This window comes from Linepithema humile, chromosome 1 (assembly GCF_040581485.1).
Source record: "Linepithema humile isolate Giens D197 chromosome 1, Lhum_UNIL_v1.0, whole genome shotgun sequence".
NCBI classification, from domain to species: domain Eukaryota; kingdom Metazoa; phylum Arthropoda; class Insecta; order Hymenoptera; family Formicidae; genus Linepithema; species Linepithema humile.
In genome coordinates, this window is record NC_090128.1 from 13,978,204 (window position 1) to 13,998,096 (window position 19,893).

General features: G+C 33.0%; 1 protein-coding gene across 1 annotated transcript; it reads left to right on the plus strand.

Moving 5' to 3' along the window:
• The first annotated feature begins 17,442 nt into the window (after positions 1-17,442).
• LOC136997468 (uncharacterized) lies at positions 17,443-19,620 on the plus strand. Its single transcript, XM_067348377.1, has one exon. It carries the CDS (start codon positions 17,549-17,551, stop codon positions 19,502-19,504), a length of 1,956 nt encoding a protein of 651 aa, XP_067204478.1. The 5' UTR covers positions 17,443-17,548; the 3' UTR covers positions 19,505-19,620.
• Positions 19,621-19,893: the final 273 nt, after the last annotated feature.

Consider the following 19,893-nt stretch of genomic DNA (forward strand, 5'->3'; position numbering starts at 1 on the left):
TAGCTTTGTACGTATTAAAATTATGTTTAAATGAGATAGACCACGAATATTTGTTTGACGATGAAATATTATGTACTTTATTGTCTCTTATAACTATACCATCAATATAATAGTCAAGATTATATTTCCAATCACTTAATATTTTTTTTAAATAATCGTAATTAAGATGTTTAGCCTTCACAACCACATATTTTACGGTACCAATTTTATATACATTTTTTAATATATCAAACTTTTCTAGTTGTGTAATATTATCATCTATTACATCAGTGCTCGGAATTAGTCTGAACATTTCAGCCGATTTCCGTGGTATACGCCTCCTTTCCTCTCCTTACCGCGCGCGCCGCAGCCGCTAGGGCCAGCGCCGCCGAGCGTTAGGAGCGGCACTATCTGATTAGGTTCTGTGAGTAGGTTCTTCTCCCTATTTATTAAAATTTAAAAAAATTTATTAAAATTTATTAAAAATAAATTTTTATTTTTAAATTTATTAAGTGGAAATATTTCAATAGATTTCTACGTCACCCATGAGGTACTAATACTGACACGTTTTTCAAAAAGTGGTTTCTATCTACATTATTGCATTAATTGTTCATTCTTATAAAAGGCCAAGAAAATCTAATTAAGAAAATCTCTTTTATATATTTTTTTTAAAAATTAAAAATTTATTTTTTTCTTTAGTGGAATAGGTCTACGGGGGAAACCACTTTAAAAAAAAACGCTTCAGCATTAGTATCTCATGGGTGACGTGGAAATCTATTGAAATATTTCCACTTAATAAATTTAAAAATAAAAAATTTATTTTTAATAAATTTTAATACATTTTTTTAAATTTTAATAAATAGGGAGAAGAACCCACTCATAATCAGATAGTGTCGCTCCTAACGCTCGGCGGCGCTGGCCCAAGCGGCTGCGGCGCGCGCGGTAAGGAGAGGAAAGGAGGCGTATACCACGGAAATCGGCTGAAATGTTCAGACTAATTCCGAGCACTGTATTACATCATAACCCAAGAAAAATAGATTTTTTCCTATATCTTCGTCTATAGTCTTTCGATTTATTTGTCCACAAACCAAATTTCTAACATTTTTAAAGTTGTATTTTTTATTAATTTCATCAAGATCTGATTTTTTGATAATAAGTTCTCCTCTAACTTTTATTTCCTTCGTAACTTCGAAATTCAAAAAATCTTTTATTTCGTTCTTTAATCTGCCATAATTGCCATCTCCTCTTGTATATATATTAGAATTGTATATTAATATACATATCCCATCTGCTTTTGCAGACAGTACAACATCATCTTCTTCTGAAATGTTATTGATTTTAGCCATTTACTTAGTTTATTGTCGTGTTCATATGTTTTATCTTCACTCCCAAGATATATTGGAAGTTTTTTGAATTCCTTTCCTCTTTTTTCTCCAATATTTTTTAATACAGAACTATGACTTTTACAATTATTTAAGTCAGCGCTCGGAATTAGTTGCACATTTCGGGCCGATTCAGGAGACGACGCGTCCTGTTCCCCCACTACCGCCAGGCTGCTGGCGGCCGAGCCGCCGATAGCTCTGGCTCAGGAGCGTTTTATATTAGAAATAGGCTGGATTGTTTAGGCATCTCTCAGGAAATCGTAACATTTTCTTCACTACATAAATAATGTTTATTTTCATTAATACATAATATATGTATTTAACTATTAATGAAAATAAACATTATTTATGTAGCAAAGAAAATATTACTATTTTCTGAGAGGTGCCTCAACAACCCAGTCTATTTCTTGTATAAAACGCTTCTGCGTTAGAGCTATCGGCGGCTCGGCCGCCAGCGGCCGGGCGGTAGTGGGGGAACAGGAGGCGTCGTCTCCTGAATCGGCTCGAAATGTGCAACTAATTCCGAGCGCTGATTTAAGTATTCAACTATCATATCGTATAACTCATCATCTATTGGACTTTTTCCCTTTTTATGATATAACTCGTTCAACTTATCAACATATTTCTCTATTTCATGTATGCTTATTTCCTTAATTTTATCAAAATTTTTTTTCGTAATCTTGTTCATGTCTAATTGTAGTGTTTATATAATTTTCTTTATATTTTTTCAAAAAAAATTTATATATTATAAAAATATAGTTAAATATAGTTATATGTTATAAAAATAGTATATATATAATGGTTATATATTATAAAAAATAGTCATATAATAATAGTCATATATTATAAAAATATAGTTATATATTATAAAAATGTAAATTAGAACATTTGCAAGAATAAGTATATCTATCTATACCAATACACATAAGTTTGAACATAATAATATTACATAATGTATTTATTTGTATTTTATTAATTTTTTTATTACACACTATATAAGCATATCTTAATCCTTTTAGTCTTATAAATATCAGCCAAATAAAATAATCTATTATTAACAATTTCCTTGTATTTAAAACACTCTCTGTAATTATTAAAAGATAATAGTGTATTGTAGCGATTTATACTATATTCGTAATCATCTAAATTTCTTTTTATATATTCCAAATTATATAATGATATATATTGAATTATATATATATATTATTACAATTAATGATATTTGATAATTTTGATTTATTGTTTGTAAATATGTATTTCTGTAATTTTTTTTTTTTTGATGTATCTAGATTATCATAATTTAATTTAATTTTAAGTATTAAATCCTTATCAAAATTTATTCTATCATATATATATCTGTGATAATTCATTGTGTTAATAGTTGCACTTACAATAGTATTTATATTTTGAGAGATGTATACAAAATATATTACATATAACAACTTTCAAATCTGAATTTACCTTTATTTTTTCACATATACTATTACATGAAATACAAAATAAATGGTAATATGATTCTTCCAGTTTTAATGTATAGAACAATCTATTATTTTTAAATTTCATATATAGTATAATACATTTAACATATTCTTTATCATTGTAGTATTTATTATATAAATCTATAATAGTATTAAAACTGTTTATGTTTTTTACTATACTTTCATATTTTATATTAGATATATAGTCTACAACATAAAGATTTTTACAATTTAATAATTCATTTACTTTATATTTCAATTTTTTTTCAAACATTTTTGTATAATTTCTTTGTCATTTTTACTTAACTTATCATATTTTTCCTTCAAATTATACACGTATGTTTCGTCGAAATAAAGTTTGCAGTATAAGATTTTTAATTTATTATTTGACGAATCCATCTTTCAATTTAAATGTATTATTTCTGTTTTTAAAATAATTTTTGGAAAACAAAAGTTACAAAGAAGATAATGAATGAAATTAAACAAAAATTAAATATGTAACCTAATATACGTCACAAATAATATTCTCAAATCCAGCATTGTTGTATACCAATAATGTTGCGTATCTAGAAATATCGTCTTTAACATGACCACCATTATATAGAAAATCTTTTATTGAAAATTTGTCATTAGAAATATTTTTAATTTTCTCTTTTATAGCATAAGGAGTATCATTATCTATTACGAAATTTTCTATTTCTACATTTTGTTCTCTAAACAATTTTCTCAAAGAATCTTCTATGATCTTATTTTTCATATACGGAACTGACATTGCAAACGGGTCATACTTTATCCACGTATCGTCATCAATTTTGTTATATGAATATCGTCCGATATATTCTTTCGATGAACACATTTCGTATATTCCTGAATTTTCTAGTGTTTTACAACATACAGCTCCTATTAGAGAGAATACTTCGCCTCCGATTGTTAGATCATCAGGTATATCTATAGGATCGTCTAGTACAATGTTTTTTGCACCAGAATTATAAAATCTTGATAAAGATTTCTTGTGAATTCTAGGAATACTAATAAAGAAGACACCATTTGCAAATAGAACAGAATTATTATTTATATTTCTAAACATATCAAATGACAGTTTATTACCTAAAAATGGACCTAAATTACCAATTTCTCCAAGATACGCACAATTTTTTTCCTCCTTTACAATAGATTTTCTAACTATACACAATCTTTTAGTAAGAGAGTCGTAACTTATATTATTAAATACAGAACTATCTAACTTCAAAGATTCTTTAATACTACCTAATCTATTTCTCATGATATCAAACTCTACAAATTCAACGGATTCAGGTACAGACGATATAGGGTCTGTTGTTTTTGTTACAAGTATAGGCTTAAATGGAACACACGATAGGACTGTTGATAATATTTTTTCTTCTTCGGTTTTGTAAGATCTGAATCCTATTTTGTTTGTTATCTTTGATAACTCTCCTGACAGTTGACTGTACCACTTACCTTGTCTCAAGTTTAAAACAATCATCTTTAACATATTGTGATATATTAATCTATATAATTCGTGTTTTAATCTTACTTCTCCGTTAATTATCTTAGTATCTCCTGTTATAAAATCTGTAGGATCAGACGCTTTCAAAAACATTCTAAATTTATTCTCTTCAGTTATTTTCTTGTTAACTATCATGTCTGTCAGTACAGTAAGAGGATCAACGTTGTTTATTAAATCGTCCAAAAATGTTAATTTATTTGCAAATAAACAAAATATAACAGGCTCTATAAAATCGTTATTATTTCCGAACGAAACTACATCTCTTATAAATCCACTATCTAAACTAGATAGATTTTTATACTGTTTTGAGACTATTCTGCTGTTAAAATTACATGTTTGATACGAATGTGATTTATATATCACTTCCAAGAGTTCCATTTGTTTATCCAAAACAATTTTGTTAAGATTCGAAAGAGAAAAATATGGATGTGTTTTTAATATCTGTTGTTTCAAGACATAAGGAGTGTTGTCCTCTATATATTTTACCAACGCGTCATATTCAAAATTATTTATATCAGTACTGTAATTTCTTAAAATAGTTTCTATGATATCTTTAGATAAGGTGTTTGCGGATAATAAAATATTCTGATTGATTAAATCATATATAGCCTTCTTCCCCAATCGTTCTATCTTGGAAGTGTCTATATTTTGAATGTTAAAATAACTTGGTTTTTCTAAGAAGTCAATTTCTTTTTCAGGCTTTCTTTTTTGTTTTTTCTTACCTCCCTTTTCATAATCTTCATTAGAAACCTCCATATTATTGACGAGCATATAGATCTTTCTGCATACATCACATCTGTTTTGACATTGATCGTACATGTGGTAATGATTAAATGAATTATCTATATTATTTTCTTCATTCTCTTTTATTTTTGATATAAAATTATCCAATGTATTTTCATCTTTACAGTTACAAATGTCATCTCGAGAAATTCTAAATATATATTTTTCATTATTTATTTATTTATAATAAAAGAGCGATTTAAAATCCTCCATTATTTCCATATGTAGCTATAAAGACTGATTTATCTAATTAATTTGATGTTATTTGATTTTTATCTGTGGTAAAGTCGTTAAAAGTATTGTTTTCTATGTTCAATTTTATATGCTTTTGATTGCCATCTGTTCTGTATCTTGATAATTCTTGATAGTCGCTGAAGTTGTCTTCAATTTTAAATTTAAGCAATGATATAAGATAATTGAATATTCTCCATCCGTATTCATTTTTATCTTTTAGAAAAGAGTATAATGCTAGTGTAGCCAACATAGATTGTATGTTTTTTATTGATATTTTATTCTTGTCTATATCTATTATATATAAAATGTATTTGTTAGGTTAGACATTATCAGATATTGTTTGTTGTTATCTATTATATTCGAGAAACTATACTTACCAAAGTTTCTCCTGTTGATTTTTGATTTTTTAATATTTTCTGATTTTTTTCCACCTTTCTCAGTCCTACTTTCGAAAAAGATTTCATTTAGAAACGCGTTATATTTTATTGAATATACTCCATTGACGCTATTTAATTCATCTATTATAACTTCGGGTTCAGATAATATTACAATTAATTTATCGAATCTATCATTTATATCTTCAATATCTATAAAATTGTCAATATTAAGCATGCATATATTATTTCCATATAGTTTATAACTAATATTATTTAAGTCAATAGAATTTCTATATTCTTTAACTTTTTTAAGATCAAACTTCTTATATTTATCTTTGATATAAAGTAAAAAAGAGTATAAAACAGATTCATATTTCTCACTATTTTCATATATTTTATGACATCTAAATAATTCGTTATTCATTCTTATTTGATTTAACAGTTGAAATAACGGATCTATAAATTTAATTCCGTTTATATCTGTTGTTCTTATTTTCTCGAGTGTGTAATTACTAAGATATATGCAATCTATCAATTTTCTATTATTATAAAACAAAGACAAGTGTCCTTTAATAAATGGATAACCAAGAATATGAAGATTGTAACCAGTTATCATCTTAACAGCAAACATCAGTAAAATCATATAGAAGAATGATTCTGGAAAATATACATCTATATCTTCATACTTTACGTTATGTATTATGTGATTTGTATACGATCCATAACATATTAAATACGAATGTATATATAATGATGTTCTCATAATGTTGATGATAATAGATTCCAACGATTTGAATTCTTCGTCGTCCGTATTACCATTTTTTACATTACCATTAGTATTTCCTTTTATTTTTACATTATTTATGTATTCAGTAGATATTTTCTTTATGTATTCTTTCGATTTACTGGTTTTATAAATACTTGATACATCTACGTGAGTCCTTGATATATCTTGATTATCTTCTTTAGTTAAAACTCCCAGTAGTCTTGTATATTTTGTAACAACTATAAATTGATATTTTATAATATTTATAATCCCCTTATAATCATACTTGCAATTCTTTTGTCTATTAAAATATTCATTAACTCTATCATTGATTCTGTTATAAGTAATAATATTTTTGTCTATAGACATTTCATTCTGAAAAAAACGTTTCCGAAAATTTATTAAGTAGATTTTTTAATTTTTGCTTATCAAACTTACATATGGTTGAAATCTTATTTGAATATCCCTGGAGTATTGTACACTCGTTATCTGACAATTTTCTGTCTCCAAGATAGTGATTTAAAGTTTGATTGTCACTCATAATTTACTTATTTATATTAATTTTTCAAGTAATTACCAAAATTAATATTTTTATTTAATTACAAAGCCGAGAATTTAATGTTTAATAACTTTTGTAATTTTTCAATAAATTAGTACTTCAAAATTTCAAGGCTATAAATGAATGATAAAGATAAACTTTCAAATTTAATGAAAAAGTATCATGATAATAAGTATTTATTACAAAACGATAAAAGTAAATTACAATATTTTTATTGTTGTAGGATATGCAAAAAATGCGGAAAATTAAAAAAGAAAAATATCATTTATACATATAATGATTATATATATAAATACAATTTATAAGAAATTAATATTATTAAAGTCTTTGTACTTCTTTCAAAAAACAAGTACTTTACAATCCTTGAGATTATTAGATGCCACTGTAATTACGTTATATATATATTGTCGTGTACTTCACATGTCATATTATAATTGTAGAAGTAATAGTATAATTCACTTTCCAACTTTATGAAATATTTCATTAATTTTTCATCTTCTTTAATATTGAACTGTAGAATATCACACACGTTATTAATGTTTAAATGATATATTACTTTATTTATAAACGTGAAATGATCTATGTAAAAAATTGATGCAAAACACCTCCTGATATCCTTAATAGTATTAAAAGATAAATAAATAAAGTTATATTGATTATCAAATAATAATATACAATCTTTAAATTCAAAGTCTAGATCTTCAAAACTTTCAAATTTTAAATATAAATTTTTGTTTTTACATTCTTTTTTATAATTTTTTATGATATTTTCTTTATGAATATCATCTAAACAATTCCTATCATATAAATTTATACTATATTTTTTTGAAATTATCTTATTTAATAATTTATAATTAAATTTTTTATCTTTTTGTGATAAACAAATTGTTTTACTATTTAATTTAATCTTGTTTATTACGAATATATAATTCGATTTTATAGAAAAAGACTTTAAATTAAATATTTGATTTTCACACGAAAATATTGAATGATAAATTTTTTTTTTAAATATATAATTCGTGATATTTTGCTTATTAATATAGTACAGAGATCCATGTTCCTGTATTCTTTCTTAATACATAAATGATTAATTATATATGATTTACCGATATTAAGATTACACAATTTACCAGTGTTACGTCCTGATCAGACTACACGATTCTTTTCTTTTCATTAAATACCAGACCTAGTAAACGCAGAAACAACAAAACTCTTAAGAAATATTATAACGCCAGAGCTGTTTTTCTCATGAGACACCAGGAGCTCGAATCTTCTCACGGAGAAAAATAGCATGGATATTTCAAAATACCTTGGCCGCTCAGCGTGCCTATCGTCGCCAGAAAAACCGTAAAAGTCAAAACTTCGCGGTAGCTGGAGTCCTTAACCGACTCCAGACGGTTAGAGTAAGAGATAAAAAGAAAAAACTGGCACCAACTAGTCATACTCTTGGATTCCACCTACGGGAACTCTAGCTAGTAGATAGGGTTTTACCGAGTAACGATCGGGGAATGACCGCAGTCGCATGCCGAGAAGGCGCGACACCTGATACGGCGCACGTGTTTAGTAGGTCTGGGAAACCGAGATGCATTAGTCGCACTCTCCACGCGACACCAAGGGCACGCGACAGTCGTAAACTGTCAAATTTATTAGATCAGTGACCCAAGGTTTTGCGAACTTATATACCGATTCTTAACCACCCAATCCGAAAGCCGAGAATCGGGGCAAGCACTTCTATAGACCACCCATCATTCCATCGTATGGTCTAAAGACTACGCCCACCCAGATCTTAAGACACTGAGATGCACCCCACCTATACTAATTAACACCAACCGGGTTACGCCACCTCAAAAACCTACCCCCATCATATATGGACCCGAAACGACGCTATTCCTTATTCGTTAGGGCCTCTTTCTTCCTATCTCATTTCAAGTAACCTAATCATCTAAACTCAATCCTATTAGCTAAAAATGACGCCATCCTCCCCCACATTAAAAATTTTCTCGCAAGACTAATTCCTATTCGATCCCCGCTCCAAAAACCTAAGATTTTCCAAAGGGATCTACCCCAAAGAAAAAGTATAAAAACCCGTGTTCTGGTGGCTCCGGACACAATCACACACAGTTTTTCAAGCAGTTTTGCGCAGTTATTCCGTTTAGCTCAAACAGTTTTTCGAGTAGTTCGGGGGCGCAAATCAAAGAGTAAAGTCAGTTGATACCTTGTCGCGATCGTCTCGTGGTGCATCTCAAGTAGAAGGCCCATCACCCTGACGACACCATCCCGCAGCAGGGTGCCCACGCGTTTACAAAAAAAAGGGGTCCGACGCTCATATAACGCCTTCCCTCAACGGGGCGCCTGCTCAGAACCACCGAACATAGTCAACCCGACTTGAAACTATCCTACAACGAGTAAGTTAGTTCATTTGTTTTTTTTTCCTCCTCTCTTTAGTATTCTCTTATTTCTTTTTATGTAATCCGTCCCTATTTCGGTTAAAAATCTTTTTTTGTGTTATTTGTCAGTGAGAACTAAACATTTGCCGCGACCCAACAATCGTCGGAACCGCTCGGATCTCTCGGCATTTGCTCTCTGTTTAGCTATATTCCTCCCGCCATACGTTAGATACGCTGCGAGGGTCACCGTAAGACCCATTAGAATTAGGCGACACACCCCATTTAATAACGCCCGTACAAGCACTCACACGCAAACAGACCAACCTCCCCCATTACCACCGATTCCTCAGGAATTTCCTCAACCACCTCCTCAACCCTTTCCCGTGTTCGACTTTCCTCTACTTCCTTCTCCTAGGTCTATCTCTCCGTCTCTTGAAGAGTTCCTGGAGTACAGACCCCCTTCGCCTGTTCGCTTCCATCCTCCTCCAGTAGAGGCTCAACTGGAGGAATTCCCACGAAACGATCCGGAGTTCGACAACATATCCGTCAACTCCGAAGCCACTACCATCGAATACGTCGCGGCTCCTCCCCATCTTCCAAACCCTGAATTCACAGGGTTTGATTTCCTAAACTTAGTCCTCTCCCCTGAGGAATAACACACACACACACACACACACTTGTGAAAAATACACTAATAGAAATATAAAACACGTGTGAATAAGAGTTGAGTTTTGTATCGTAATTATAAATTTAATCGAATTAAAATGTTGTCTTTAGTAAATTAAACTTTGTTCTTTTTTTTTATTTAACCACACCCTCCTCGTTCGTCACCCCCTCCACCTTCCCTCTCAAATTGCGCACAAAGGTTCCGCCCCGGGTAATAGGGATTCAATTCCTTGACCCAAAAAGAGAACCACGAGCGGTTGACTTGTTGACGGAGTAAAGACGACTCTTCCAGTCGCTGACCCGTCGCAAGTCCTAAACGCGCCGCTCGGCTCGTGCGGTCAGACCCGTTTACGCCGATCGCCGAGCCCAACGAAAAAATTCTACATCTATCAGGACGTAACAGACTTGATAGAAAGAATAAAAATTGGGGGCTCGTCCGGGATGAAAAGTGCAATTTTTGAGAGGTAGGAATGACAACGAGGTCTAACTCCGATAAAGATAAAATAGAAGAACAATTTAATGCCGCAATAAAAAACAAAAAGAAAACTAAATCAGATACATTAGATACACTTCACACATCCACTCCAGCAGCCTCCTCCGCTCGCGTCCCTAAACGAATTAAATTCAACGCTAACGAACCTGAAATTGAAGCGTTTTTAGTGGAACCTAGTGCTCCCGAGTACGGTTCCGACGATTCTGGTGACGAGACTATTAGACCGTGTGGTGAGAACGAACACTTAAATTTTAAACTAAGTTCAAGTGACAGTAAAAGGGTGAAAAATATGGCGCAAGGTAATCCGTTTGCTACCCTAAAATACGCGGTCGAAGCCGTTCCATTTTTCGACGGAAAAAATATCCCATTAAATTATTTTATCGAAGGATGCGAAGAGGCAAAGTCTATGTTGCCCCATGAAGCAGAGCCTCAATTTACTAAAATTTTACGAACGCGAATAGTAGGCGAGGCGCGACGAACAATTAGAGATCAAGATTTCGAAACAGTAGCTCAGTTAACTAAATATCTAAAACAAATTTACGGCGGATTTAAAAATGTATATCAGTTACAGGGAGAATTAGGAAACGTATATCAAAAGAATGACGAGGATGTCGTCACTTATGCTAATCGTGTAAAACTCTTAGGAAAACAGATACGAGAAGCCTATCGTAGTTCAGAACACGCGTTAACAGATCACGACGTGCGAGCATCTTTAGAAAAAGACATGTGTAAATGTTTCATCCGAGGCCTAAAACCCGAAATCGAGCAGAGGATCGCTCGAAACTTAGACGTACAGGCGACTGTAACAGATGCCCTACGCATAGAAAGAGAGCTTCGTGCTATTACAGATTTACGACATGGACCTGCTAACTCCGACCGAAATAATGTACAGGAAAATCGTTCCAGAATTTGTCAAATTTGCTTTAAAATTGGCCACTCAGCAGCTAATTGTAGGAAACTTATGCAAATGGCAGACTCTTTTAAACAAAATAATTTAGGCACTGAAATCCTAATTTGCCAGATTTGTAAAAAACGCGGACATAGTGCAGAAAAGTGTCGATTACGTGATCCTCAAGCTCAACGATCAATAAATATGGTGCAGGAAAATACCATAAAATGTCAATTATGTTTTAAACCGGGTCATAATGCAAAAAATTGCCGCCTAAATAATTCTAATAACCAAATAAGTAATTTTAACAATAAGATCTCCATAATTTGCCAGTGGTGCGACCGACCGGGCCATTCTGCCAATAATTGTTGGAAAAAACAAAACGAGCAAACAAATCTTAATAATCAAAACAGAATTATCTGTCAAATTTGTAATAACTTGGGCCATACAGCTAAAAACTGCCGTTCAAATCCTAATCAACCAGCAAATTCTGCTGACGGAACGTTTTGCCGTTATTGTAAAGAAAACGGGCACCTAATTGAAAATTGTCAATTGCGCATTGCAAGTAATAATCGTAAAAGAGAAGGAAACACGGGAAATGGGAACGGCCCCTCGAAATCGGGCGTACCGCAGGGGTCCGACCAGACCTTACGCCCGTCGACCTCACAGAAAAATGCGTAAAAAGTGACCCTTCGGAAATTCGGCCCGTAACTGTAAATCTTAACAAACAGAGTCGCGTACCTACTGTCCAAATAAAAATTAACGAAATGATTTTGCCCATAACTTTTATGCTAGACACAGGTTCCGGTCCTAACATAATTAAGGAAAATTTTGTGCCTCAAAATTTAAATATTAATTATAATAACGTTTTACAGTTAAATGGTATAAATAATTACCCCGTTTATACACTCGGAGAAATCGCTCTTACTCTTTTCGGCGAGTCAGTAAAATTCCACATAGTAGCCGATGACTTTCCGATTACGCAATCAGGAATATTAGGAAACGATTTCTTTAAACAAACAGCTTCAACTATCGATTACGCACACGAACGACTAAACGTTTTTGGAAACTGCGTGACATTTTCTTCTCCAGAAACTATCGTAGCATCACCCAGATCAGAATCCTTGTTTTACGTGAGAATAAAAAATCCAGAAATAAAAATAGGTTATTTACCAAAAATCAAATTAGCGCACGGAATATATTTGGGAGATACTATCGTGGAAAACGTGTCGGGAAAAGCTTATTTGAATGTCATAAGCACTTTGGACGAAGAAGTTGAAATTCGAGTGCCTACCCTTCGACTCAGGCCCCTGAGTGAACTGCTCGACAACCATAAAATTGATCTTAACCAGGATAGTTTAAGGAAAACGCAAGAGACGACGATACAACCTGAAAGCGACGAAACTCTTAAGATGCAAAATGAATTTAACAACGATGAACTCGACGATAGAGACATTAATAACATCAACATTATTAATAATAATGAAAAATTCGAAGATGGTAGTAAAAATAAAACTAAGATCAAAGTAAACAAAAATGATAACGTGTCAAATAATAAAATTAAAAGGGAAATTAAAAATAAAGATAAAATTGAAGATAAAGATAAAATTAAAAATAACGTTGAAAATAAGAATGATCCTGAAGGTAGAGAGGGAAGTTGTCAAGCCCCTCCAAAATTATTGAACAATTCTAAAAACGGGGAAGAAAGCCGTCAAACCTCGTTAAAAGAAATGAGTGACTCTACATCCTTTGAAGGGAGAAGTTTCTGTACTTTTCCGAATCATCAAATCATTCCCGGAGGGGGAAGTTACCAAACCTCTCCAGACCCCGTCGGTTGCGAGGAGGGAAGTTACCAAACCTCGTTACGCAATTCGACACAATCTTCTTTTAAAAATATAAAAGGGAGAAGTTTTCTATCCTCCCTAAAAAATATAAAATTTCCAAAGGTTGGATCACTCTCGAAAATTAATGGAAAAGAAAATCAGGATACATATGTAACAATTGAAGAGCTACTGGATAAAATCCAACATTTTAATAAAAAAATGACGATTAATGACAGTATTAAGAGTAAAAATAAACCATCTTCGAAAATTTTGGCGTTATCAAAAATTAAGACTCAGGAAATGATAGATAAATTTATGCGAAAGAGGAAATCTAAACATAAACATGAAAATGTGAAAAAATTAGTAAAAGATTGCATGGAAAAGTTAACTCCGCGTGAAAATCTAAGTCAAGACGCTGTTAACACTCCAGTCCGTAGCAAGTGTCTAGTAGTAGCAGAAAAATCTGGAAAGGATCGTCTTACAGAAATCGTCGACCTACTACGTTTGGAACACTTAAACGCACGAGAAAAAGAAGGCATAATAAGGCTTATTACACAGAGTCAAGACCGATTTCACATACCTGGAGAAAATTTAACTGCTACTCAAATATTACAACATCAAATTTCAACAACGGATGATCGACCGATAAACACGAGGCAATATAGATTTCCGCAATCTCATAAGGAAGAGATAAATAAACAAGTAGAAGAACTGCTGACAGGAGGTATAGTTAAACCTTCGCAATCACCGTATAATACACCCATATGGATAGTACCCAAAAAGGAAGACTCGAAAGGAAATAAACGCTGGAGAATGGTTTTAGATTTTCGAGCTTTAAACGATAAAACAATCGGAGATGCTTATCCATTACCGAATATTGTCGATATTCTTGATCAATTAGGAGGAGCGCAATACTTCTCCGTATGTGATTTAGCTTCCGGATTTCATCAAATAAAAATGGATCCTGCAGATGGCCATAAAACTGCTTTCACCACTCCTTTTGGACATTATGAATTCGATAGAATGCCTTTTGGATTAAAAAATGCACCTGCTACTTTTCAACGTTTAATGGATCTAGTATTATCAGGACTACAAGGCCAGGAATTATTTGTTTATATGGACGACATCGTTATTTACGCCGTCTCATTGGAAGAACACGAAAGGAAATACAATTTATTAATTGAAAGGCTTCGAAAGGCCAATTTAAAATTACAACCGGACAAATGTGAATTCTTAAAAACAGAAGTAACTTATCTAGGGCATATAATTAGTAAAAATGGAGTTAAACCTGATCCTAAGAAGTTAGAAGCAGTAAAATTATTTCCTAGGCCCAAAACACCAAAAAACATTAAACAATTTTTAGGACTCGCTGGATATTATAGACGATTTATACCGAATTTTTCAAAATTGGCAAAACCATTAACTAATTTGTTAAAAAACGATACACGATTTGAATGGACGATTACTCAAGAAGAATCTTTCGAAATATTGAAACAATTATTATGTAAAGAGCCCGTATTGCAATATCCTGATTTTTCAAAACCATTTATTTTAACAACGGATGCTTCTGGGATAGCAGTAGGAGGAATATTATCGCAAGGAGAAATAAATAAGGATCGTCCAGTGGCCTATGCATCTCGTACTTTAACAGATAACGAACTGAAATACGATACATATGAAAAGGAAGCATTAGCAATAGTTTATTGCGTTAAACATTTTCGACCATACTTATACGGACGAAAATTCACACTGGTAACCGATCACAAGCCTTTAATGTGGTTTAAGAATGCTCAAGATGCGAACATGAGAATATTACGATGGAGACTAAAATTAGCGGAATACGATTATGAAGTGGAATATAAAGCAGGTAAAATGAATGTAAACGCAGATGCATTATCACGAAATCCTATAAACCTTGAAGAAGTCGATTGTAAACCAGTTAGAAAGGGCAGACAGAAACGAAAAATCTCTAAAGATGCTAAAACAACCTTAAAAACACAAAGAGAATTTGACGAAAAAGAAGATAATTATAAATTGTATCTCTCCGATTCTTCAGAGGAAGATGATAATTACGAACTACGCCTCTCTGACACTGAAGAAAATGATAATTACAAATCGCATCTTTCTGATAGCGAGGAAGAAAATTACGAATTACATTTTTCCGACACCGAAGAAAACGAAAATGCAATTAAAAATAATACAGACTCGATACCATTTACCCAAGAAGAATTAGATGAACCAAATCAACAAATAATAGAGAGAGCATTAATTCACAGTCCACCTACACATGACAAAATACTAACAAGGAGTCGGACAGCACGACGTCGAATTACCGATCAAGATAATTTAATAAAAGAGCAAATAGACGATAACATTATATTGTTAGACGATAGAAATGATCCGCCTGATAAAGAAAACAGTGATGAAGACGAGGAACAAGAAAATATAGACAATAACCAAGAGATCAATATCAAAAATTATAGTAAACCCACTATTAATAATCAGCAAATAATAAAAAATAATATAATTGAATCTCGCGATCTATTATTCTTACGTAAAGACAACATAGCATATTTTGTTGATACAAACGGTAAACCTTTAGATTCCGGTTCGCAAAAGTTATTCGAACGAAACAAACTTCCAAATTTAAATAATCTTATGTTAAATCAACCTAAAACCATTAAAGTAAAAAATTATTATCATATAATATTGCCGATAAGCGAAGAACAACGAGAAGGCCCAACATTAACTTTATCTCGAATCATAACCGCTTTAAATAACTTAAAGGAAACTGTTGAAAATTTAAAAATTGAAACACTTAGTATTGCTAAAACGGATTTTATTAACAATGTACCGTGGAACAATGTCAAAAATCAGCTACAATTAATATTCCTTGACGCACCAATTAAATTAATTATTTGCAATGGATTAGTTAAATATCCACCTAGAGATCTACGACCAATAATAATAGGAGAAACGCACTGTTTACCCACTGGGGGACATCGCGGAGTAACTAAAACGTATAATAGAATCAAACATAATTATTACTGGGAAAATTTAAAAATAGATGTACAGCGTTTTATCCAACAATGTTTACATTGCCAATTAAAGAAACTAGTTCGCGTAAAAACCAAACAACCTATGATAATTACCGATACACCCGGATCATCTTTCGATAAGGTCGCCATGGATATCGTAGGACCTTTGCCTAAAACCGAACGTGGCAATGAATATATCTTAACTCTACAAGACCAACTCACTAAATTTAGCATGGGAATACCGTTATCCGACCAAACTGCCGAAACGGTAGCCGAAGCTTTCGTCGATCGATTTATTTGTGTATTCGGTTCTCCGAAAGCAATTTTAACAGACCAGGGTAGAAATTTTATCAGTGACTTAATGAAAAAGGTAGCTAAAATATTTAAAATTCGTAAATTCCGTACAACCGCATTCCATCCTCAATCAAACGGCTCATTAGAAAGATCACATCACGCATTAGGAGAATATTTAAAGCAATATGCAAGAGAACAAAAACAGTGGGATAGATGGATAAGTCTCGCGATGTATAATTATAACACTAGTGTACATGAAGCAACTAAACACACGCCTTACGAATTAATCTTCGGTAAAATAGCACGAATTCCGTCAAATGAACCTTTAGCATCTGGCGATAAATTAGCAACTTACAACGAATATCTTGTAAATTTAGTTAGTCAACTCCACGCAATTCAGAAAAATGCCCGAGAAAACGTTGTCAAAGCAAAAATTAAATCGAAAAGACACTATGATAAAAAGATAAACCCACAAACATTCAAACTTGGTGATCAAGTCTTTTTATTAAAAGGCCCTAAACCTGGCAAATTTGGAGATCAATACACAGGACCCCATGAGGTCTTAGAAATATTGAATAGAAATAACGTAAGAATTAAAATAAAAAAGAACAGTCGCGTTGTACACCCTAATCGCCTACGAATCTCACACATCAAACCAACTCCTAATAATTAAGTAATTTTATTATTATTAATTAAAATAAGTAACTATAAAAAAAAATATATATAAATATATTTTACACAAAAAAAAAAAAATTTTTTTTATAAATAAATAAATGATAAATTGATTAGCAAATAAGGAAATAAGTAATAACAACAAGCTTGACAATTAAAGGTGCGCTATATTAATATACCTTAGACGTGCTAAATTTCAGATGGATCTCCGAGGATTTTTAATAATCGCCGTGCTAAATTTTTGGTTACGCGGCACTAAAGGCATAATAGGATATGACTGCGGATCTGCATCGACGAACATTACGACTCTATCATTACTGGGGATAGAGGAATGTGATATACCACAGCCAGAAGTAGCAGCTCAGAAGATTTATATACAATTGCTACAAATTAACGAATTTACCTCCGCGAGAGTTATACAATGCAAAATAGAAATAGACAGATTAATCAGGAGATGCGGAATGTTCTCTCACTCCATGGACGTGTACAACGGAAAGCACGCGTATATAGAAGAAGTATCAAAAGACGCCTGCCAACGAATGCACATGTATGGTACTTACGAAATCGGAAACACTCGAATAACAGGATTGAAATCCAATCAAACTGCAACACGACCGGTAACACTGGCCGGACACGTGAACAATGATGGCACCTGTTCCGGAACAACATATAGCGATCCATTCGGCACATGGGAAAAAGCCGTGGTACTCGCAACCATAAAAATTACACTACAGGATTATATAGCTGACGTGAAGATAAACACGAACCGAGTCCAACTGAGGTCTGGAGTGACCTGTGCGTTGAGCGCAACACATTGCACCGACATCGAGGGTGGGGACACCTACTGGGCATCCATGCCCACGGATACCTGCAGGTTCGGCACTTATGGAGTATTATATGAAGGATATGCACACAGAATAATAGACGTCGTCAACAAACAACAGCAAATTGTTTATTCCATGACTACAGAAGACACAGTTTTTGCATTGGCAAGCAGAGACTCCTATTCTACTTGTGGATACACTCTTTTCCACACGGAACATCCAAAATTAGTAATTTTCGAAACTTCACCAGGCGTAGCAATTTTTAAAAAAGAATCACGCATAGCTAATTTGGACATTTTCACCTATATGAATTCTAAATTTGTATATGTAGAGAAACATGTGCGGACTCAATTTAGTGAACTATATAAGAATATTTTACTGCAACAATGTCAGCTCGAACAGAAAATATTACACAATTCATTAGCCATAGCCACTCAATCACCGGATGTTTTCGCTTATCACTTTATGAAGGGACCAGGATACATGGCCTTACTGGCTGGCGAAGTAATACACATAGTAAAATGTGTGCCTGTCGAAGTAAGAGTAGCACACACCGAAGAATGCTATGATCAATTGCCTGTGACGCGAGAAAACAGAACACAATTTTTAACACCGCAAACCCATATACTATTACGACAAGGAACGCAGATTACGTGCAATTTGTTCGCACCACCTATGTATCTTCTGGGAGATGCATGGTATAGACTCACTCCTAAACCAATACATACAGTACCGCCGATGACCATGAAACCGATGACAACACCTAGCTGGAAATATATTAGCCCCGGATCACTTGCTACCAGCGGCATATATACTGAAGGAGATTTAAGCGATCTCAGGGATCATATTATGTTTCCTGCTGAGAGACCAGCAATGTTAAACACCTTGGCCAGAGGAATGATGGGCCACTCTACGATTATGCACAATGGAGGATCTTTTGCAAACTTCCTAGATGAAGCATCAGTTGAAAAAATAGCTATGTCAGCATGGCAGAAATTTTGGGATCGATTCCTAATTTTCGGCAATATAAGCGCTGGATTTTTAGGAATTTACTTGGCAGTAAGAGCAGTAAAATTAATATTGGATACCATTGTGCATGGCTATGCTCTACACACAGTATACGGATGGTCCATATACCTGCTTGGAGCCATTTGGGACTCGTTAACTCAGCTCCTATTACACTTAAAACTGAAAAAACCACGCGATGGAAATAGAGAAACTATGCAACCGTCCGCAGAACGAAACCCGATAGAAGACTCTTCACAGAGGGGAACCTACCCCCTATTATCTGCAAAGGATGCATCCACTTATACATTCGCACTAAAGGACTGACCGCTTGATTTCTCTTTCCCTTGAAAAAAAAAGGGGAGAAAAAAAAAGAAAAAAAAAAGGAAAAAAAAAAAAGGGGAACGGAAAGAAGGAAAAGAAGAAAAAAAAAACATAAACAACAGCTTCCCTACCAACCTTACATAAGCGCCAACTCTGACAATTCTTATTTTTCTTATTTACGCATTTTATTGTTTTATCTCATTTTAATCTGTTTTGTTCCTTCTTATGGGGTCTCGCGGTTGCGACCCGAAATTCGCACCTAACCCCAACACCACCTTTTTGTTTATAGAAACATGGAGATCGAACACCTCGATACTCAAACACTGAGCCGCTCGCCGTTTGCTGTTAAAATAATCAGGGTGTTTTCGCCCACGCTGATTTGGATTCACCTG

Bases quoted from the DNA above. Each gene is read 5' to 3' on its own strand.
- LOC136997468 (XM_067348377.1), top strand. From the start codon at position 17,549: ATGGATCTCCGAGGATTTTTAATAATCGCCGTGCTAAATTTTTGGTTA.